At 41.7% G+C, this 23849-nt stretch overlaps 1 protein-coding gene across 1 annotated transcript in view; it reads left to right on the top strand.

Moving 5' to 3' along the window:
• Positions 1-23849, top strand: part of LOC115200128 (type I inositol 1,4,5-trisphosphate 5-phosphatase-like) — a 47035-nt gene that overhangs the window by 5892 nt on the left and 17294 nt on the right. The window contains exons 2-4 of the mRNA XM_029762892.1: positions 17630-17671; positions 18123-18223; positions 18549-18636. Of these exons, the coding sequence (XP_029618752.1) occupies positions 17630-17671; positions 18123-18223; positions 18549-18636 (231 nt within the window). The remainder of the gene's footprint in view (positions 1-17629; positions 17672-18122; positions 18224-18548; positions 18637-23849) is intronic.

Raw genomic sequence — 23849 nt, 5'->3', positions numbered from 1 at the left:
GTAGTGTGTACGGCCCAGTACATCACTGGACCAAGCTTCCTGCCATCCAGGACCTCTATACCAGGCAGTGTCAGAGGAAGGCTCTTAAAACTGTCAGACTCCAGCCACCCTAGTCGTTGACTGTTCTCTCTGCTACCGCACGGCAAGCGGTACCGGAGCGCAAAGTCTAGGTCCAAGAGGCTTCTGAACAGCTTCTACCCTCACGCCATAAGACTCCTGAACAGCTAATCAAATGGCTACCCAGACTATTTGCATTCCCCCCTCTTCTACGCTGCTGCTACTATGCACAGTCACTTTAATAACTCTACCTACATGTACATATTACTCCAACACCGGTGCCCCCGCACATTGACTCTGTATAGGTACCCCCTGTGTGTGTGTATGTATATATATATATATATATATATATATATATATATATATATTATTTATTTATTTATTTAATTTTTTTTGTAATTTATTTGAGGTATTTCCTTAACTGCATTGTTGGTTAAGGGCTTGTAAGTACGCATTTTACAGTAATGTCTACACCTGTTGTATTCGGCGCATGTGACAAATAAAATTTGATTTAATGGCCAGTGGGGGCCATGCTGAATCTGATGTTGGGTCATGATCTAGAGCTAGGCTACTATGCTGGAAGATTTTATTCACATACTCTGCTTGTAGGCACCAGGAACCCTTGTTGTCATGATTACCTGTAATATATACATCTACCTATCTGTATGATCTTAAGCATCTCGGATACCTTCCCAGCTGAAACACTGATAGTGATAGGCTACTGGAAACACCACTGCCACAGCCTTATTAGTCACAAGGTGTTTATTGTGATTTGAGATCATGGAGACGGTTGCCTTGATGATATGATACTTTGTGTGTGTGGAAATAATAGGAAGGAATCAATATAGTATATGAGTAGAGAGTGATTCCTCATGAAACCCAGGACAACAAAAAGGCTATTATTTTGGGGATTTTCGCGAAATGTAATCAGTAGAATAGTCGTTTGGAGGAAGGATTGTTAACACAATTGTATCTAAAAGCATAATTGCGAAATAATTGTTGGCATATTTATGACATTTTGGCCTTCCACAAGCTCATTGGCTCATTTATTAGCATTGGTCAGAAAATGTTGCCAGCATGTTATGTAGTTCAACAAGTGGATTCTTTTTCTCTTCTCTCCAGTCACTTAGTAGCCGAGGCCTACTCCTGACCAAAACCCTGTGACGTGTCTTAATCAATCAATGTGATTTTGTTTCACTGAATCTCTGTCAGTATATTTGGTTAAGTCTATGGCGGGGCAAATAAGAGGAAGTTGTGTAGCTCATCAATTTGTTTGCACATCTATCACTGATCATAAACATTTAGCATGTAATAATGTAGCCTAAATCAAGTGTAGGTCTTATTTTGCTGGGTCGCGTTTGGGCAACTCCACAAGCCTGTGGAGGTTGTGAAATATGAACACGAGACTTCAGTGCTTCAATATAGAAAATAATAGCACTCTATCAGTATCATTATGAAGATACTCTCAATGTTAGATCCTACACCTGCTCCCTAACAAAGCAGAGTGAGGGTAAGAAAGATATGAAATGTGGATCAAAAAAGCATGGGCATGCCTTTGGCTCTATTTTCAAAATATAACTTTTTTTATATGACAGCGGTTGCCATGACGCAAGTTGTGTGGTAAAAATATAATTTGTATTTTAGTTATATTTCATTATATTCTTAACCTAGTATATAATATGAGTGTGTTGACTGTGATCAGGGTAGCCTAAGTGTGTCTTGTCTGTTTAATTAACAAAATAACTATTGATTCCATGCTGCAGCCATATAGTCTGCACAGACCAGTAACATCATTAAACTCTAAACATGCCATTCTATTCTTTTGAAAATACATTTTATTAGTCTTATAATGTTTCTTTGGACTTGCCTAAAGAAATTAATGTATATTCTCAATAGATGTATTAAAATAGACGCCCACCCACATCTGCACTCCACTAATACCATTCGTTCCCGGCATGCTCATGGGAGTTATAAAGTGTGGTAAAAATGGGCCTGTTTGTAAGGAGGTCATATAAACATTGCCCAATTTGTTTTACAAGTGAAATACCATAAATCCTATGTGAAAGCAGTATCATATTACAGAGAAAGTGGTAAAGCTTCATATGACACCAATGTTTGCTTTGTAACACCAACAGATGGAACACTATGGAGTCTTAAAGGAGGCCTAAGTAAGGCCAAAATGTCATAAATATGCCATGGTCTTTCCACTTCAAAAAGCACAAGAAAGAGGATTGATACCCACCATCTCAGATTGTTCTGAAATATTTTCTGTTATTAGAAACGGATCAAATGAGCATTCCCTCAACATTATTTTGTTGAAATATAATTTGATCTCCGAGAAATGAAGCTAATTGATTGCATCCAAATTGACCATTTTAAATTGATAGGATTCATATAATATTCAATAATTATAGTACCTGACATAGAAAAGTTTGGTACAGGTACTAACAATGAGTTCCAGTTTCTAACATGCGGAATCCAGAGGAATGGTCAAATGCCACATGGACTCCCCCCATACCAACCCCACCCCAACAATGAGTATATAGTATCAGTTCTCTGTGTCTGACAAGTAGTAGGGAGCTGTGACTCAGAGTATTGTTGTATGTAATGTATTCTCAGTGAATTTGGTGATGTTTTTTTCCCCCCCTGTTCAGAGAAATTAGTAGTTGAAGTTGTTAGCTGTATGTCCCATCCTACATCCTGATATTACCCGTTTCTGACCACTAGATTGTGCAGTTCCTGCTATTTGGTGAAAAGTTTGAAGATTTCCCCCCCTCCCAATTTTAAAAGAATAGTTAACCCAAATTACAAAATGACAATGGTTTCCTTACCCTGTAAGCAGTCTATTGACAAAGTATGACAGAAACCCATGCTTTGGTTTTGTTGGCCATTGTTTCAAATGCTAACTTTTTAGCATTTGTGGCACAAATCCAATGTAAGTCAATGGTACCTACAGTATGAGTCAAAAGTTTGGACACCTACTCATTCCAGGGTTTTTCTTTATTTTTACTATTTTCTACATTGTATAATAATAGTAAAGACATCAAAATGATGGAATCATGTAGTAACCAAAAAAGTGTTAAACAAATCAAAATATATTTTGTATTTGAGATTCTTCAAAGTAGCCACCCTTTGCCTTCATGACAGTTTTGCACACTCTTGAAATTCTCTCAACCAGCTTCATGCGGTAGTCACCTGGAATGCATTTCAATTAACAGGTGTGCCTTGTTAATTAATTTGTTGAATTTATTTCCTTCTTAATGCGTTTGAGCCAATCAGTTGTGTTGTGACAAGGTAGGGGTGGTATACAGAAGATAGCTTTAAAGACCAAGTCCATATTATGGCAAGAACAGCTCAAATAAGCAAAGACAAACAACAGTCCATCATTACTTTAAGAAATGAAGGTCAGTCAATGCGGAACATTTCAAGAACTTTGAACGTTTCTTCATGCGCAGTCGCAAAAACCATCAAGCGCTATGATGAAACGGGCTGTCATGAGGACCGCCACAGGAAAGGAAAGGTTACTACACGAAAGGTTACTACATGATTCCATGTGTGTTATTTCATAGTTTGTCTTTACTATTATTCTACAATGTAGAAAATACAAAAAATTAAAAGGAAAACCCTTGAATGAGTAAGTGTGTCCAAACTTTTGGCTGGTACTCTATATTAGCATTTTCACACGTCATGTTCAAATCATCCTAAAGTATAAAAAATAGATTGAGTTACACAATGTTACTTATAGATGATTTGTATATGAAACGCCAAAATGATTTAGTTACCATCGACTTGAATTGGATTTGTGCCACAAATGCTCAAAAGTTAGCATTTGAAACAGTGGCCAGGGAAACAAAACCAAAGCATGGGTTGCTGTCATACCTTTTCCATAGACTGGAAACTCATTTAGGTCATTTAGTAATTTGGTTTAACTATCCCTTTAACATTGAGAGATTCTTTAAAAAAATGTTACTTCTGTAGGGGGCAGTATTTTGTTGTCCAGATGAAAGGCGTGCCCAAATGAAACTGCCTGCTACTCAGGCTCAGAAGATAGGATATGCATATTATTAGTAGATTTGGATAGAAAACACTCTGCAGTTTCTAAAACTGTTTGAATGATGTCTGTGAGTATAACAGAACTCATATGGCAGGCAAAAACCTGAGAGAAATCCAACCAGGAAGTGGGAAATCTGAGGGTTGTAGTTTTTTCAAGTGATTGCCAATTGCCTACACAGTGACTTAGGGTTCATTTTGCACTTCCTAATGTTTCCGCTAGATGTCAACAGTCTTTAGAACGTTGTTTCAGGCTTTTACTGTGAATATTGAGCGAACGAGAGGGCCTGGAGTCAGATGAGTGAGAGAATGACATGAGCTCAGAGGTGCACACTCACGTGCGTGTGAGCTGTGTTCCTTTTCTTTTCTGAAGACATTGGAATTGTCCGGTTGGAATATTACTGAAGATTTATGTTAAAAACATCCTAAAGATTGATGCTATACATCGTTTGACATATTTCTACGAACGTAAATAGAACTTATTTTGACTTTTTGTCGTGACATTTTTGTGCGCTTCCTGCATTTGGAGTAGTGGACTGAACGAGCGAACAAAAAGGAGGTATTTAGACATAAATGATGGACTTTATCGAACAAAACAAACATTTATTGTGGACCTGGGATTCCTGGGACTGCATTCTGATGAAGATCATCAAAGGTAAGTGAATATTTATAATATTATTTCTGAGTTTTATTGACTCCACAAAATGGCGGGTTTGGTTTCGTGTCTGAACGCTGTACTCAGATTATTGCAAAGTGTGCTTTCGCTGTAAAGTTTTTTTGAAATCTGACACAGCGGTTGCATTAGGGAGAGGTGTATCTATAATTCTTTGAATAACAGTTTAATATTTTATCAACGTTTATGATGAGTATTTCTGTAAACTGATGTGCTCATTCACCGGAAGTTTTGGGAGGCAAAACATTTCTGAACATTACACGCCAATGTAAAATGGGGTTTTTGGATATAAATATGAACTTTATCGAGCAAAACATACATGTATTGTGTAACATGAAGTCCTATGAGTGCCATCTGATGAAGATCATCAAAGGTTAGTGATTAATTGTAGCAGTATTTCTGGTTTTTGTAATGCCTCTCCTTGCTTGGAAAATGGCTGTGTGGTTTTTCTTGTCAAGGTGATGTGCTAACACAATCTAATGCTATGCTTTCGCCGTAAAGCCTTTTTCAAATCGGACAATGTGGTTGGATTAACGAGAATCTTATCTTTAAAATGGGATATAATCCTTCAAACCCCCCCCCCCAAAAAAAAAATATATAGATGTACTATTGTAAAGTGGTTGTTCCACTGGATATGATAAGGTGAATGCACCAATCTGTAAGTCGCTCTGGATAAGAGCGTCTGCTAAATGACGTAAATGTAATGTATGTTTGAGAAATTTGAATTATGAGATTTTTGTTGTTTTGAATTTGCTGCCCTGCTATTTCACTGGCTGTTGAATAGTGTGTCCCGCAGGTGGGACGGTCACGTCCCACATACGCAAGAGAGGTTAATCTAGTGGTCAGAACCTGGTAATATCAGGATGTAGGATGGGACATTAACCTAACAACTTCAATTACAAATTTCTCTGAACTGGAGGGTGAAAATATACTGCTCAAAAAAATAAAGGGAACACTTAAACAACACATCCTAGATCTGAATGAAAGAAATAATCTTATTAAATACTATTTTCTTTACATAGTTGAATGTGCTGACAACAAAATCACACAAAAATAATCAATGGAAATCCAATTTATCAACCCATGGAGGTCTGGATTTGGAGTCACACTCAAAATTAAAGTGGAAAACCACACTACAGGCTGATCCAACTTTGATGTAATGTCCTTAAAACAAGTCAAAATGAGGCTCAGTAGTGTGTGTGGCCTTCACATGCCTGTATGACCTCCCTACAACGCCTGGGCATGCTCCTGATGAGGTGGCGGATGGTCTCCTGAGGGATCTCCTCCCAGACCTGGACTAAAGCATCCGCCAACTCCTGGACAGTCTGTGGTGCAACGTGGCGTTGGTGGATGGAGCGAGACATGATGTCCCAGATGTGCTCAATTGGATTCAGGTCTGGGGAATGGGCGGGCCAGTCCATAGCATCAAAGCCTTCCTCTTGCAGGAACTGCTGACACACTCCAGCCACATGAGGTCTAGCATTGTCTTGCATTAGGAGGAACCCAGGGCCAACCGCACCAGCATATGGTCTCACAAGGGGTCTGAGGATCTCATCTCGGTACCTAATGGCAGTCAGGCTACCTCTGGCGAGCACATGGAGGGCTGTGCGGCCCCCCAAAGAAATGCCACCCCACACCATGACTGACCCACCGTCAAACCGGTCATGCTGGAGGATGTTGCAGGCAGCAGAACGTTCTCCACGGCGTCTCCAGACTCTGTCACGTCTGTCACGTGCTCAGTGTGAACCTGCTTTCATCTGTGAAGAGCACAGGGCGCCAGTGGCGAATTTGCCAATCTTGGTGTTCTCTGGCAAATACCAAACATCCTACACGGTGTTGGGCTGTAAGCACAACCCCCACCTGTGGACGTCGGGCCCTCATACCACCCTCATGGAGTCTGTTTCTGACTGTTTGAGCAGACACATGCACATTTGTGGCCTGCTGGAGGTCATTTTGCAGGGCTCTGGCAGTGCTCCTCCTTGCACAAAGGCGGAGGTAGCGGTCCTGCTGCTGGGTTGTTGCCCTCCTACAGCCTCCTCCACGTCTCCTGATGTACTGGCCTGTCTCCTGGTAGCGCCTCCATGCTCTGGACACAACGCTGACAGACACAGCAAACCTTCTTGCCACAGCTCGCATTGATGTGCCATCCTGGATGAGCTGCACTACCTGAGCCACTTGTGTGGGTTGTAGACTCCGTCTCATGCTACCACTAGAGTGAAAGCACCGGCAGCATTCAAAAGTGACCAAAACATCAGCCAGGAAGCATAGGAACTGAGAAGTGGTCTGTGGTCCCCACCTGCAGAACCACTTCTTTATTGGGGGTGTCTTGCTAATTGCCTATAATTTCCACCTGTTGTCTATTCCATTTGCACAACAGCATGTGAAATTTATTGTCAATCAGTGTTGCTTCCTAAGTGGACAGTTTGATTTCACAGAAGTGTGATTGACTTGGAGTTACATTGTGTTGTTTAAGTGTTCCCTTTATTTTTTTGAGCAGTGTACATTACATAGGATGAAGAAACAATACTCAGAGCTGCAGCTCCATACTTCTTGTCAGACATTGAGAACTGATACTGTATACTCATTGTTGGGATTGGTGTGGGGGGTCCGTGGTTGACCATTTCTTTGGATTCCTCATGTCTTACTCATTTTTAGAATTTGTTTTGGTCCAAATCGGATGTTCTTTATTTATTGAATATTAGATGAATCATATGAATTAAAATGGCCAATTTGGATGCGATCAATTAGCTTAATTTCTCAGAGAGTAAATTATATTTGAACAAAATAATGTTGCAGGAATTCTAATCTTATCGTTTTCTAACTACTTAAAAAATATATTTAACCTTTTATTTAACTAGGCAAGCCAGTTAAAAACCATTTCTTACAATGACGGCCTACACCAGTCAAACCCGTGAAACCCGTGACGCCTCTAGCACTGAGATGCAGTGCCTTAGACCGCTGCGCCACTCTGGAGACCCAACTACAGAAATGATTTCATAACAATCTGAGCTGGTGGGTGTCATGACTTGCTGAAACGACCCGCCAACTTTGATCAATTATTTCGCAATTCTGCTTTTAGATGCAAATGTCAAATATATGTCACCAATCCTTCCTCAAAAGACTTCTATGGATTGTATTATATGAAAATCTCCAAAATCTTGGTCTTTTTTTTCTGGGTTTTGTGAGGAATCACTCTAGCCCTACTTTAGGTGGTTGTGCTCTGATAAACTCCAGTTCGTTAGTCTTTAGTTTTGGGCTGTGATTTTTGGGAAAAAGGGTCTTGGCTGTCATTGTGACTGAGGGGGAGGGGGGAACTTACACTCATGGAAATTTGGCTCAGGACCATGTTTCCGGTTGCCGTGTATGGCACTGTTGAAAACATGTTAGATCCCATTGACTGGCCTCGCTTTTTAGGGCCTGTTCACATGAAGGAAAAAAGTGAGGGGTCTGGCCTGGAAATCAAGGTTTGTTAGGGCTAACGTGTACATCTAGATCAAATCAATGCACATGAAAGTCACCAGGCCATGAAATGAAAGGACATTTTGTTGTTGAGGAGAACAGTGTAAATCTCCTCTAGGTTTAGAATAATTTTTATGTAGGCTTACTTTTCTTTAGAGGGCATGATGAAGCAGTGATTGATGGTTGTACAGGACATGGATGATGGGTCAGTCTCAATTACAGGTTTTTGCTATTAAACATGCCTGGTGTTGCCTCCGTCAGCAAGCATATCCTGTTGGCACAGTATACAGTTAAGGTCATAGCAATGGAAATAATATAATTACCCTGGTCAGAAAAACAATCAATGTTAGATGGACATAGGGTCGGAAACTTTCCGGTAAATTTCTGTAAATCTTCCATGGGAAGTTAAGTCCTAGAATTTGGTGAATTTTGCTTAAATTCATCAAAAAAAGTTAGCTTATAACAGTGAACCTTTTTTTTGTGAGATACACATAAGGCAATTCTAGGTCTTGTGGCATATTTTGGTTAAACTATCCCCAATTCAATGGAATTGCAACCCTCTGCATGCACAGTGCATTCTTCCATCACATGTGCAGTGCACTCTTCCATCACATGTACAGCTGATTCTCAAGATCTTGCACACTAATGAGATGCTATTGAGGCCATTACTACACTGTCTGAGCCAAGGACTACATGCTTTCTGGTAAGTTTTGATTACCATACTGGGTGGGGTAAATATATTTTATGACATACATGATTTTTTGTTAACTAGTAAATAGTAACCTACAGCAAAGTGTGTTTAAATCATGTCTAACTTGTTAACAATTTCTGATGGTTAGATTTTGCTACCATGTGGGTTTTAGCTTGCTTGAGCCTGCTAACTAAGGAGTGTTAATTCACCTGTTTCCAATCATGTTTAGTTTTAAAACATTTCTTACAAAAGGAGTTGTTTAGAATAACTGCTTAACTATTTGTCTGTACATGGAATTGTATTTGTTTTTTTTTTTACTCTTTTTTTTCTAATCTTTACAGGAAAATGCCACGGGCGCTATCTGATGTGTGGAGACATTTCACTGCAGCTAATGTTGAGGGAAAAGCTGTGTACATTTGCAAATACTGTGCCAAATCATATAATATGTGAAGAATGCAACAAAGATGCAGAACCATCTGGCCAAGTGCATAAAGTTCCCTCAGCACTCACAACAAGCAACCTCTGACAAAATTCCTTCTACTTCTATTTGAGGTGAAAATTATGAATCAGACACCTTATCGATAGCACTTTGACTCAATGGAGGAACATAGTCAGAGAAATGCTGATGAATGTCTTGCTCGAGCTGTGTATGCAACTGGTTTACCGCTGATGCTCACAGGCAATGTGTATTTCTGAATGTTTGTCACCCAGCATACACCCCTCCAATCAGACATGCTTTATATACTCATTTGCTGTATGCAGAGTTCAAGTGAAGGTCAGGCAAATCATTGAGAAAGCAGACTGTATTGCAATCATCTCTGATGGGTGGTCGAATGTTTGGGCAAGGAATAATTAACTATACCATCTCTACCGCTCAACCAGTATTCTACAAGGGCACAGACACGGGACAACAGACACACTGGTCTCTACATTGCAGATGAGCTGAAGGCAGTCAATGACCTTGGACCACAGAAAGTATTTCCACTGGTGACAGACAATGCTGAGAACATGAAGGCTGCTTGGTCTAAAGTGGAGGAGTCTTACCCTCACATCACACCCATTAGCTGTGCTGCTCATGCATTGAATCTGCTCCTCAAGGACATCATGGCACTGAAAACAATGGATACACTACAAGAGAGCCAAGGAAATGGTTAGGTATGTGAAGGGTCATCAAGTTATAGCAGCAATCTACCTCACCAAGCAAAGTGAGAAGAATAAGAGCACCACATTGAAGCTGCCCAGCAACACCCATTGGGGTGGTGTAGTCATCATGTTTGACATTCTCCTGGAGGGGAAGGAGTCTCTCCAAGAAATGGCCTTATCACAGTCTGCCGATATGGACAGCCCCATCAAGAGGATCCTTCTGGATGATGTATTTTGGGAGAGTGGTAAGCAGCCTGAAACTCCTAAAACCTATAGCAGTAGCCATTGCACGGATTGAGGGAGACAATGCCATCCTGTCTGATGTTCAGAATCTGCTTGCAGATGTAAGAGAAGAAACTGTACTGCCCTGCCCACTTCACTGTTGCTCCAAGCAGAGGAAACTGCAGTTCTGAAATACATGAAAAAGCGTGAAGACTTCTGCCTGAAGCCCATACACAACGCAGCGTACATGTTGGACCCCAAGTGTGCTGGCAAGAGCATCCTGTCTGGTGCAGAGATCAACAAGGCCTATGGTGCCATCACTACCGTGTCTCGCCACCTTGGCCTGGATGAGGGCAAGTTTCTTGGCAGTCTGGCGAGGTACACTTCCAAGCAAGGGCTTTGGGATGGAGATGCAATATGGCAGTCGTGCCAACATATCAGCCACCTGGTGGAAGGGACTTTGTGGATCTGAGGCTCTTTCCCCTGTTGCCTCCATCATCCTCCAAATCCCACCAACAGCCACCTCAGAGCGCAACTGTTCCTAGTTTGGGAACACACACACCAAAGCATGCAACAGGCTGACCAATACAAGGGTTGAAAAATTGGTGGCCATCTGGGCAAATTTGAGGCTTTTTGAGCCTGACAACGAGCCATCCTCAACAAGGTTGGAAAGTGACAGTGAAGATGAGGCCTCAGAGTCTGATGTTCAAGAGGTAGACATTGATGAGGTCCAGGGAGAAGACATGGAAGCCTGAGAGGAAGGCAACCAAAGCTTTAGTTTCTAGACTATTGTTTTACAGATGTATTTTGAAAACGTTTTTGGGAGATGTGATGGATCATTGGGTATCATTCAGTATTCCTTTTCATTTCTTGTTCAGTGAAATCATCCCATGTGAACAGTCAACTCATTTTAATAAAGTTCAATTCGTAACAATTTTTATTTTTTTCTATTGGAAGGTTTTCATCATTTGCAATTGTCTACTTATGAAAATTTTTATGTTTCTGTCTCCATATGATATGGTAAATATATCCAATGCAAAAAACATCTACATTTTAAATGGTATTAATATTAATTCCCATATATTCCCGTTAATTCCCACGGAAAGTTTCCACCTCCGAATATTCCCCGAAATGTGCAACCCTAGATGGACATACATTTATCTTGGTGTTCTCTACCTTTTAAAGAGCATTGTGTCAATTAATTTGGGTTGCCATGGTGTTTGGATCAGAATAGGGAAAGTTTCACTTTCTTTAGCACATTTTTTCTGTTACTTTGAAAGGACTTCAGATCAAGATCAGAGGGGTTTACTAGAGTGCCTTGGTTCCTTTTGTTTGTCATTTCACATGATCTTTGGGTGGGTTTTCATGATTTTGTATTTTTACCTTGTTACATCTTGCTGTGTCTGTATCAAATGTTCTACCCTAAGAAACTGAAGAAAATGGAAATACAGCACTGTAATGAAATGTTCTTTCAGACACCAAACCTTCAATAAAAAGCTTTGTGATTAAAATTGCATCTCAGCATCTGTTTTAGACCTAACCATTATGTGTTTTTGGATGAGTTTCGCTGGACAAAGACAATACTGTCCCATGAAGCATGAGGACACATGCAGTTGGGCTTCTTCAGTCAGACACCTGTATTATGGATGAGCACCCTGTCAGGTCTCATAGCCTGGGTACGGTGGGCAGCAGCTGTCATTCAGCCATGCAAATGCCCTATGCAAAGCCAGTGTGGTGCTGCTACTACTCTGGCAGATTGGCCTGGATCAGGCTGGCCCTGGAAAAGACAACGCCATCTGTATTCTGGTCTGGCATTGCGGGGAGAAACAAACACCCACAGTACTCTGGATACTCAGTTGCTCACAGGGTTTCCCTGGAAATGTTTCATTGAAGAACAGTCATTAACCTCTTAGATGCAATTGTAAAAGGTTGATTTCCGCCTAAATAGACATACCCAAAAATAACTGCTATTCATGTGTAATTTCATGACATGCTGATACTTGGTATATTTGGAAAGACACGATCTGGGAGATTGAGGAAATGATAAGAATATAGGAGTTACATAGTTCAGAATACACAAGATCAAGCACACACAAAATAAGTTATTTTATTTTAAAAGTAATCTTTCATTGACAAGCTATAAGTGAATTATTGATGCCCAGAGCTGGAAACACATCAGATGGCTTCCACAACATGTGAACAATATCAGAAGAAAAATGGGATTGATAGACTAGAAATGGGCAGATGTTATAGTAAGTGGTGTCCCTAAACCTTTCCAACGTGGCAAATGTCTAAATTAGATAATTACAGTGCTGTTACATATTTGCAATCCCTAAATGCTATTAGTTCAGTATAAAAACAATTTCTACCATATCAACCTCACTCAAACATTGTGGTGGTGTTATGGGGTATCCAGGATACATTCAAGTGTCCTTTCAACTGCTCCAAAGTGTCTGAATGTGGTAATTGCACTGTTTTTGCACTCTGGATGTGCCTAAAAGTTAGTGTTCACTATAAAAACAAAATTCTACAACATCAACCTCTCTCAAACATTGTGGTGGTGTCGGGGGGCATACAGGGGATATCCAATAGTTTTTTTCAACCTTCAAAGTGCCTGAATGTTTAACCTAGGCATATCCAATGTATTGGTCCCACATACAAATGAACTGTTAACAAAAACAATATAAAAGCAACAGAGACATTAAAAAAATATATAAACATGTTTTATCAAACAAACTTGGTTACACACGTGTCCTTCACTAAAAAAGGTGCAAATATAGAAATAAGCTGAACTATTTACAAATGGCATTCGTGTTCGTTTTACATCCCAGGTGTAGACGATTATATTTCACTTTCAACTTAGCTTGTGCATGTCGTGATAGTCTTTGAAGCAGTCCCTCTCTGCCAGGAAACAAAAAGCAAACTGGCATTTCGGACAGAAGATCTGTCATTTCACCCCCCCCCCCCCCCCCCCCATGTGTTTTGTGCAACGCTTTCAGTTCTTCCTTTTCTCTTTTGGCATGTGTGTTGGATAGTGGCGCTCACCTTGAGTGGGGGGTCTTGTGATGGTTGCTATGGTCCCCCAATTCAGCCATTTCCAATACCAGCTGCTCTTGGAAGGCCAACTGTGAGAGAGGGTTTTGACCTTTTGCTTTGGCCATCTACTTGTGGAGAATGAAAGCATTTACTGTAGCAATGTCCACAAAGTCGTCGTCAAAAAAAGTCATACCTCTTCCTGGTCTTGTGGAGGACCTGGTAGTAGCCTGGTAGTAGCCTATCAGAGCATCAGATAGGTCGACATCCCCCATGCTGGCATTGTAGTCCTTCACAGAAACAGGAATGGGGACATTCTTCATTTTTCACCCTCCTTGAGACATGGTTGTTATTGAATGCCTTATGCTGTGTAAAGCATGGTTACTTTCCTAGTGTCCTTCCATTTCACAAAAAGCAGCTTGTTAGTCTTGAGCCAATGTATGGTCCCCCTCTCTGCTGTCTTTGTCATGTCTTTTACCTTGGTCTTGGGGAAACCGATTCTGTTAGGACGAATGGTGCCACAAACACCTATTTTCTTTTTCAAGAGGTCTATGAAAAGTGGATGTAGAACCATCAGACGGTGTGATTGACACACAGAATTACAGTTGACAAAATTTACAAAATGACATTACTGTGAAGTAAAAACACCAAGCCTAAACTTTATCTGTACAGTGAGTGATGATGGTGCCGGAGGAGAGGGTTGCTGTTTTATGGGCTCCTAACCAATTGTGCTTTTGTGTGTGTTTTTTCACGTTATTTGTAACTTATTTTGTACATAATGTTTCTGCCACTGTCTCTTATGACAGAAAAGAGCTTCTGGATATCAGGATAGCGATTACTCACCTCATACTGGACGAAGATTTTATTTTTTTAACGAGTCGACGAACCATCAAACAGGCAAAGCATCAATACAGGACTAAGATTGAATCGTGCTACACCGGCTCCGATGCTTGTCGGATGTGGCAGGGCTTGCAAACTATTATGGACTACAAAGGGAAGCACAGCCGCGTGCTGCCCAGTGGCACGAGCCTACCAGACAAGCTAAATGCCTTCTATGCTTGCTTCGAGGCCAACAACACTGAAGCATGCATGAGAGCATCAGCTGCTCCGGATGACTGTGTGATCACGCTCTCTCTAAACTAAGGACCCTGGAACTAATCACCTCCCTCTAACTGGATCCTGGACTTCCTGACGGGTCGCCCCCAGGTGGTAAGGGTAGGTAACGACATCTGCCCCGCTGATCCTCAATACAGAGGCCCCTCAGGGATGCGTGTTCAGTCCCCTCCTGTACTTCCTGTTCACCCATGACTGTATGGCCAAGCACGACTCCAACACCATCATTAAGTTTGCTGACGACACAACCTGATCACAGACAACGATGAGACAGCCTTTGGGGGAGGTCAGAGACCTGGCAGTGTGGTGCCAGGATAACAACTTCTCCCTCAATGTGATCAAGACAAGGAGATGATTGTCGACCACAGGAAAAGGAGGAATGAGCACACCCCCATTCTCATCAACGGGGCTTTAGTGGAGCAGGATGAGAGCTTCAAGTTCCTTGGTGTCCACATCACCAACAAACTATCATGGTTCAAACACCAAGACAGTCGTGAAGAGGCCATGACAATACCTATTCCTCCTCAGGAGATTTGGCATAGGTCCTCAGATCCTCAAAAAGTTATACAGCTGCACCATCAAGAGCATCCAGACTGGTTGCGTCACCGCCTGGTATGGCAACTGCTCGGCCTCCGACCGCAAGACACTACAGAGGGTAGTGCGTACGGCCCAGTATATCACAGGGGCCAAGCTTTCTGCCATCCAGGACCTCTATACCAGGCAGTGTCAGAGGTTGGCCCAAAAAATTGCCAAAGACTCCAGCCACCCTAGTTATAGAAGCTTACCTTGTAAGATGTTTGCTGTTTGATATAAACATTGTGTAAATTAAACATTTTGACTCTCAGGGCTTGTGATCAATAACAGTAGGTCCTCATGATGTGTGGAGTCCCGGCGTTCGGTGTGAATCAACGTATTCCCTGTTTATTTCGTTAATGCTTCACAACGCTAACCCAGAATGTAGGTAGCTGCCATCTTGAAATTAGGTAATCTGCTATGCCTTCCCTTATACATTCGTATGCCCATATATGGTAGTAAGTCACACCAAAGATTAAGGCACAGATCAATAACCAAGATACTCAGCTTTCCGCATACACCCTGCTTTTGCAGATAGGGGCTACTGTTCTCATACCAGACTGAACTGAATTTAAAAAATCTAATAGGGCCACTAAATATGAGGACTTTACTTTTAAGATGTTAAACAAAATGGAAGGACAAATAGCTAGTTTAATCTCACATTAACATTGTGTATTGCATTCGTTAAGTGTTCAACATATAATCTTACCAGTTTGGTCAATCATGGTGGGTGTCTGCATAAACCTTACTGTATTTCCCACCGAAATGTTTGACAAGACTGTTGTGTTTATCCACCTTTCTGCATGTTTTATATCCTCCACTGTCAAATGCTAATATACACTGCTCAAAAAAATTAAGGGAACACTAAAATAACACATCCTAGATCTGAATGAATGAAATAATCTTATTAAATATTTTTTTCTTTACATAGTTGAATGTGCTGACAACAAAATCACACAAAAATAATCAATGGAAATCCAATTTATCAACCCATGGAGGTCTGGATTTGGAGTCACACTCAAAATTAAAGTGGAAAACCACACTACAGGCTGATCCAACTTTGATGTAATGTCCTTAAAACAAGTCAAAATGAGGCTCAGTAGTGTGTGTGGCCTCCACGTGCCTGTATGACCTCCCTACAATGCCTGGGCATGCTCCTGATGAGGTGGTGGATGGTCTCCTGAGGGATCTCCTCCCAGACCTGGACTAAAGCATCCGCCAACTCCTGGACAGTCTGTGGTGCAACGTGGCGTTGGTGGATGGAGCGAGACATGATGTCCCAGATGTGCTCAATTGGATTCAGGTCTGGGGAATGGGCGGGCCAGTCCATAGCATCAATGCCTTCCTCTTGCAGGAACTGCTGACACACTCCAGCCACATGAGGTCTAGCATTGTCTTGCATTAGGAGGAACCCAGGGCCAACCGCACCAGCATATGGTCTCACAAGGGGTCTGAGGATCTCATCTCGGTACCTAATGGCAGTCAGGCTACCTCTGGCGAGCACATGGAGGGCTGTGCGGCCCCCCAAAGAAATGCCACCCCACACCATGACTGACCCACCGCCAAACTGGTCATGCTGGAGGATGTTGCAGGCAGCAGAACGTTCTCCACGGCGTCTCCAGACTCTGTCACGTCTGTCACATGTGCTCAGTGTGAACCTGCTTTCATCTGTGAAGAGCACAGGGCGCCAGTGGCGAATTTGCCAATCTTGGTGTTCTCTGGCAAATGCCAAACGTCCTGCACGGTGTTGGGCTGTAAGCACAACCCCCACCTGTGGACGTCGGGCCCTCATACCACCCTCATGGAGTCTGTTTCTGACCGTTTGAGCAGACACATGCACATTTGTGGCCTGCTGAAGGTCATTTTGCAGTGCTCCTCCTGCTCCTCCTTGCACAAAGGCGGAGGTAGCGGTCCTGCTGCTGGGTTGTTGCCCTCTTACGGCCTCCTCCACGTCTCCTGATGTACTGGCCTGTCTCCTGGAAGCGCCTCCATGCTCTGGACACAACGCTGACAGACACAGCAAACCTTCTTGCCACAGCTCGCATTGATGTGCCATCCTGGATGAGCTGCACTACCTGAGCCACTTGTGTGGGTTGTAGACTCCGTCTCATGCTACCACTAGAGTGAAAGCACCGCCAGCATTCAAAAGTGACCAAAACATCAGCCAGGAAACATAGGAACTGAGAAGTGGTCTGTGGTCACCACCTGCAGAAGCACTCCTTTATTGGGGGTGTCTTGCTAATTGCCTATAATTTCCACCTGTTTATTCCATTTGCACAACAGCATGTGACATTTATTGTCAATCAGTGTTGCTTCCTAAGTGGACAGTTTGATTTCACAGAAGTGTGATTGACTTGGAGTTACATTGTGTTGTTTAAGTGTTCCCTTTATTTTTTTGAGCAGTGTATTATTAATCATGGTCAGTGGAGAGGAAAGGTGCCTGGTCAGGTTGATTGGTACACCTGGGTTGACATAACTTCCGGGATCTCATTTAAACCATTATGTTTATGCCCTTTGTGTTGTATGTCTCAACTGTTCAGTTATTATATTTGACTGTAGGCTAAGTGGTAGAAACCATGTGTGAATTTAAAATGTTTATGTTTTTAAACCAACAGGTGGGTGAGATTGAGAGTGACTGGATGCGAGAATTCTTTGGGGTGAGTTTGGATCCCTCTCAGGTGTCCACTATAGAATGGTACCTCAAGTAAAACAAATATCTCTGTGACTCTTCCTTACTGTTACTACATAGGTCAGCTGTTTTACTGTTGAAATGCGAACACCTTAAGTCACTCACTCATTCTGTGACCAAACCATGAACACTCCTGGATGGTGGACTTTGACCAGATATGGGCATTATAAACTGTCCTTGCTACTCAAGCTTTTCAATATCAGTCATTAGATACTGGCTCCATTCCCAAAGAGGTGAAAAATACACTTTCTACTATTTAGCCAACACATTATGCCGTGTAAAAGTCCAAAGTTGTAAAAGTAATCTTAAGAAATAATATTTACTTACCAGAATTCAGTAGCTAGCCTCACACTTACCACCATTATGGCACATGATTGTAGTAGATTAACGGCCTGCCTGATGTCTCTGTTTTTTCACAGACAGTCCAGAGTCACAAACCACGCTTCATCGCCCTGCATTTCCAGGAGGTTGGAGGGAAGGACTACATGGTCAACATGGGCCACGCAGAGAACTTCTTTTGGTAAGATATCACAGTGCCAAAGTCTATGGTTCACGTTCCAAAGTATTCAGAAATGCTGCATAGTTTCATTATAGTTTTCTGACTATTTTATCTGATCAGCAGTACAACTCTCATGATTTATCTGGCAGGTGATGTGCCAGAAGGGATTTTAACTGTGAACATTTTTATAAAATCTGTGTGAAAGACTATATGATGTTATCATAACCTCAGACATCTACTGTCCACACCTCCCACCAGACAACCAAGTCCCTAAAAAGTAATGATACTGTGATATTGTATGCAGCAATATGTTCAGCCTATTCTTCTCTCCTCATCTGGTCTTCAGGAACATTGAGTCCAATGAGGAGATGAGAGACTTTGACAGGGTCTGCACCTATGTGGACAACCACTTCAAGAACGTGGACAGCTTCACTGTGAGTTCTACAGTGATCAACTGACTGAAGTTGAATTGAGAGACTCTCTGTAACCACCATGCTTGGTCTAGGGTTACACCAATTTCAGTTGTTTGACATGAACATCGATATAGTAATGCAGTGGAACTTAATGGACATGAGGCATAGGTAAAGCAATGACATGTTGTGTAAATCCTTACAAGAGTTACCATTGGTGTCTTTGTCTTTAGGGCTCAGACACACTAATAGCATTTGCTGGCCGAGAGTACTTAGCACCTCTGAACGTAATTTGTGAACTGAGTTTACATGTAGAATCGTGTGAAAAATGAGGCTGTCAGACATCTACAGCGGGTGGTCCCTAAAACACAGTGCGGTGAACGATCAGTAGATAAATGCTAGATCCACATTCGGTGGAATGTGTGCCAGCCTTTAGAAGAGCTTGTATCTCCTACGACAGTCAAATTATTGTCCAGACAGCAGTGTACCTCTGTTACCACAAGGTGGGGCCCTGCTCCATACTACTGCTCTCTTTCTTTTACAAAAAGCTTGTCATTAAATATATAAGTATCTGCTTTTCTCAATAGTATAATCTGAGGACCAAGCTTCAACAACATGAAAGCAGTCAATGGTGGTGGACCCTAACCCACTGGACAGCTCAAGTTTATCATTGACTTAGGGTCTCGCAGTTCATTTGACCATTGAAACTAGGGTGACTGAACAAAAATGTAAATGCAACGTAGTGTTGGTCCCATGTTTCATGAGCTAAAATAAAAGATCCCGGGGAATTTTCCATACACACAAAAAGCTTAATTTCTCAAATTTTACATTGGATAAAAGTAAAGACTCTGGTATGTCATACACTGCAGTTGAGGAACAATGGTAAAGTCCTTCTGCTTTGAAAGTTGATCAATTTGTAACCCCACTTTTGAGAAAATGGCCCTTGAATGTTTTGGTACACCTACAGGAGAGCTCTTCTTTGTCTACACCCATTCCGCATCGTTCACACCCTCTTAAGCCTTAGCCCCACCCATCTCTTTAAGGATTCACATGTGAGGCCATCTGGTAAACACATACTATGTCAAATAAAGTGTATGTTTATTTGTCACATGCACAGGATACAGATGGTGTAAACGGTACACTGAGATGGTTACTTGCATAATAACAAAATCAAAATAAGAACGTGTCCAGATCAAAATATTTCATACATATTTTATAATTATTAGATTATTACCCGACACACTTGTCTAAATTGATGGGTCATGTGAAGGAAATGCTATAACCTCCCCCCAGCCACATCTAGCTAAGTGGATGGGTCACTGTTGTCTAGATATGTACACATGTTCATGAAATACAATAGATGGCTGTAATCACCCCTGGCTAATTTGATGGGTCATGTAATAATCCGGACGAAGTGGAGTATTTTGTTTAGACATGTAGCTACATAGCTAGCTAGCTAAACAATGAACCGGCACAATCCCAACTCATACTACCAATACAAACATTGTCATAGGTGTAGTATGAATCTGCAGGTAGCTAAAGCTAACAAACTAGGTTCAATGTTAGCTAGCTAACGTTAGGCTATAACTAGCAATGCAAATAGATTTCTGATTTGAATAATATTACTACACAGATCATACATGTAACGTTAACTAGCAAGCCAGTAAGCTAACATTCGCTAGCTAAATAACAGTACACTTTAACTTGCAATAAAAATGAATTTCTGACAAAATTAGAAACTTATATCTGAAAATGTTGCTAGACTCTTACCCATATACATGGATGAACGCTTCACGGCAGACTGGAATCATTTAACTCCGTTTTGTTTGTAGCTACATCTTGTTTGGCCAGCATTGTGTCAAGTCACTCCGATTCACACTGACCGTGACATGTGCAGAAAGCAGAGGTGGGACCAAGTCATTGTTTTACAAGTCACAAGTAAGTCTCAAGTCTTAGCACTCAAGTCCCAAGTCAAGTCCCAAGTCAAGACAGGCAAGTCCAAGTCAAGTCTCAAGTCTTTAACTTTGAGTTTCGAGTCCTAAACAAGTCATAATGTGCTCTTTTTTCACCTTTATTTCTCCAGGTAGGCTAGTTGAGAACAAGTTCTCATTTACAACTGCGACCTGGCCAAGATAAAGCAAAGCAGTTTGACACATACAACAACACAGAGTTACACATGGAATCAACAAACATACAGTCAATAATACAGTAGAATAGGTCTATATACAGTGTGTGCAAATGAGGTAAGATAAGGGAGGTAAGGCAATAAATAGGCCATGGTGGCGAAGTAATTACAATATACCAATAAAACACTGGAGTCATAGATGTGCAGGAGATGAATGTGCTATGCGTGCTCTTCACCAAATGTAATACCATTTCATATTTTTAACAAGAGTAATAGTTAGTATATTACATTTACGCAAATCATGAATGCTTTTAAAAATATCTATATATTTATTGCTTTCCAATAAACGTTATATTTCCATGGAAATACATGGGTAGCAATGAGAAAGACCCCCCCCCCCCAATAGTGATCGAGGATCGCTATGGGGCGCAATCAGGCGTTGTAGGCTTGTACACAATCGCCCAACCTTGTTTTAGGAACGTCAGGCAGGATTTAGGCTACCAACTGCCTAGCCATTTGGAGCTCAATCTTGGGTGCAATGATAATGTTCGCGCACTGACTGACTGTGTGGAGGCTCATTGATTTAACTTTACGCTAGCCTACATGATACATTAGTAAAGTAATAAAATATATAGCTGTCGGCTATATTAGCCACGACTTAACGTTCTTTGTTTAGCTTCAAATGTCGAACATAGTTGGAAATTGTTGCGCCTCCATCTGTAATTTTCTTCCCGCATGTTTTGCAAGTTGCAATCCGTTTTTTGTTGATACAGCATTGTCTTTATATCTGAAAATAATAATTTTAGGCATCATCTTTCCAAGGGCTCCATCTGAATTCACCCGCCGACGTCCCTCTGCACTGCCACGCACAACTTTTTCTCAGCTGGCACAATTTTATTGGCTGCTGTTCGATTGAAACTGTAATCTATTAAATGAAGAGTTGATGCGCTGCACACTTTTTTAATAGCATAATTTTTGATATTTGGGCTTGGGGAGGGTATCAAGTCAGGTCGAGTCATAAGGCTCAAGTCCAAGTCAAGTCACGAGTCATTGGTGTTAAAGTCAAAGTCGAGTCCAAGTCATCATATTTGACTCGAGTCTGACTCGATTCCAGGTCATGTGACTCGAGTCCACACCTCTGGCAGAAAGTAGCCCATCACTTTTCCAACTGATCTGTCGATAGCGCCTGCTAAATTCAGGGGATCAATGTTGTTGAGAAAAATAGCAAAACTTTTGTAGTTCTCGATGGCTAACGATATATCTTTCAAAAACGGCATAGTAGAAAGGACTATCAACATATACTAAACAGCTCACGTTACATTTTAGTCATTTAGCAGACGCTCTTATCCAGAGCAACTTACAGTAGTGAATGCATAGATTTAATTTCATACATTTATTTTTATTTTTTAAATTTTCTGTGCATGCTAACCAATCGAAAACTCTTCTCCTGGCATGTCCAGCCCATCCATTACCTCAGCCAATCATGGCTAGTGGGAAGGTTCCTGACTTTTTCCGTGGCTAAACCAACTATGCTCCTAATTTAACAATTTTAAATCAAAGTGTATTGGTCACATACTGTACACATGGTTAGCATATGTTATTGCGAGTGTAGCGAAATGCTTGTGCTTCCTGTTCCGACAGTGCAGCAATATCGAACAAGTAATCTAACAATTCTACGACAACTACCTAATACACACAAATCTAAGTAAAGGGATGAAATAAGAATATGTACATATAAAAATATATGGATGGGCCATGACCGACCAGCATAGACGAGAGGCAATAGATGGTATAAAATACAGTATATACATCTGGGATGAGTAGTTCAAGATATGTAAACATCATTATTAAAGTGGCAATAATAAAGTGACTAGTGATCCATTTGTTAGTGGCCAATGATTTCAAGTCTGTATGTACAGTTGAAGTCGGAAGTTTGCATACACCTTAGCCAAATACATGTGAGCGGACCAAGTCATTTGGTGTCACTCTAAAGTGGAAAGGTGGAATAAACGAGTCCAGAGTAGGTTTTCTTGATTCAACACAGTTCTCTATTGAGGGATTTCTGACAATACAAACACTCCAACACAGTCAATGAGAATCTCCAAAGGAACAACATACATCTTCTTTAGATGACACAGGATCACATTACGATTATCTTCAAACTATAACAACAATCACATATTCATCACCGTCTTAATGGCTCTTCATGGATAGCACCTCTCTCTCCGTAGCCATTCCCCAACGATAGTTTATCTTCGTTTTCTCTTGCTAGTTCCATCCTCTCTCTTGTAGGGGAAAGAGAATATCTCATTAGTACCGTCAGCTGTGCTTAATTGACTCTGGTTACCTGGTCTCACATGCCTTGTTGGGCTACTATCCGTGAGCCCAGCCTGCCCTCTGGTGGTCCTTCCACATACCTCCCCCCTCAGGACCGGACCGGAGGGTCGGGCGCCAGACGCACCGTCTTGGTCGCGTCGGGACAGCGCGTCTGCATTCCCGTTCCTCGATCCGGCCCTGTGGATGACATGGAAAGAGAACGGTTGTAAAGCAAGAAACCATCTGGCTATTCGGTTGTTATTGTTTCTCTTACCAGCCATCCACGTGAGGGGCGCATGGTCCGTAACTAATGCAAACCTCCGACCCAGTAGGTAGTACCGGAGATAATCGAGGGCCCACTTAATGGCTAGGGCCTCTTTCTCTACGGTAGCATATCTCTGTTCCCGATCGCTGAGCTTTCTACTTATAAAGAGAATCGGCCTCTCTGCTTCGCCTTCACCCTGAGCTAGTACGGCCCCGAGCCCCGTATCCGAGGCGTCTACCTGTACAATGAACTCTTGTGAGAAGTCCGGAGCCTGTAGGACGGGATCAGAACACAGGCCCTCTTTTAGCAATTGAAAGGCCTCCTCCGCCTCATCTTTCCACTCTACCCGGTTTGGCAAGTTTTTCTTGATGAGGTTTGTGAGGGGGTTGGCAATGGTTGCATATCCAGGGATAAAACGGCGATAATATCCCGTTATCCCTAAGAAGGCCCGAACGTCCCGCTTGGTCTGGGGTCGAGGCCAGTCCCGAATTGCCCTGGTCTTCTCTGCCTGTGGGCGTATTTTCCCATTCC

The sequence above is a fragment of the Salmo trutta genome, chromosome 9, assembly GCF_901001165.1.
Source record: "Salmo trutta chromosome 9, fSalTru1.1, whole genome shotgun sequence".
Classification (NCBI taxonomy): Eukaryota; Metazoa; Chordata; class Actinopteri; order Salmoniformes; family Salmonidae; genus Salmo; species Salmo trutta.
This window is presented reverse-complemented; position numbering and strand designations above follow the sequence as displayed.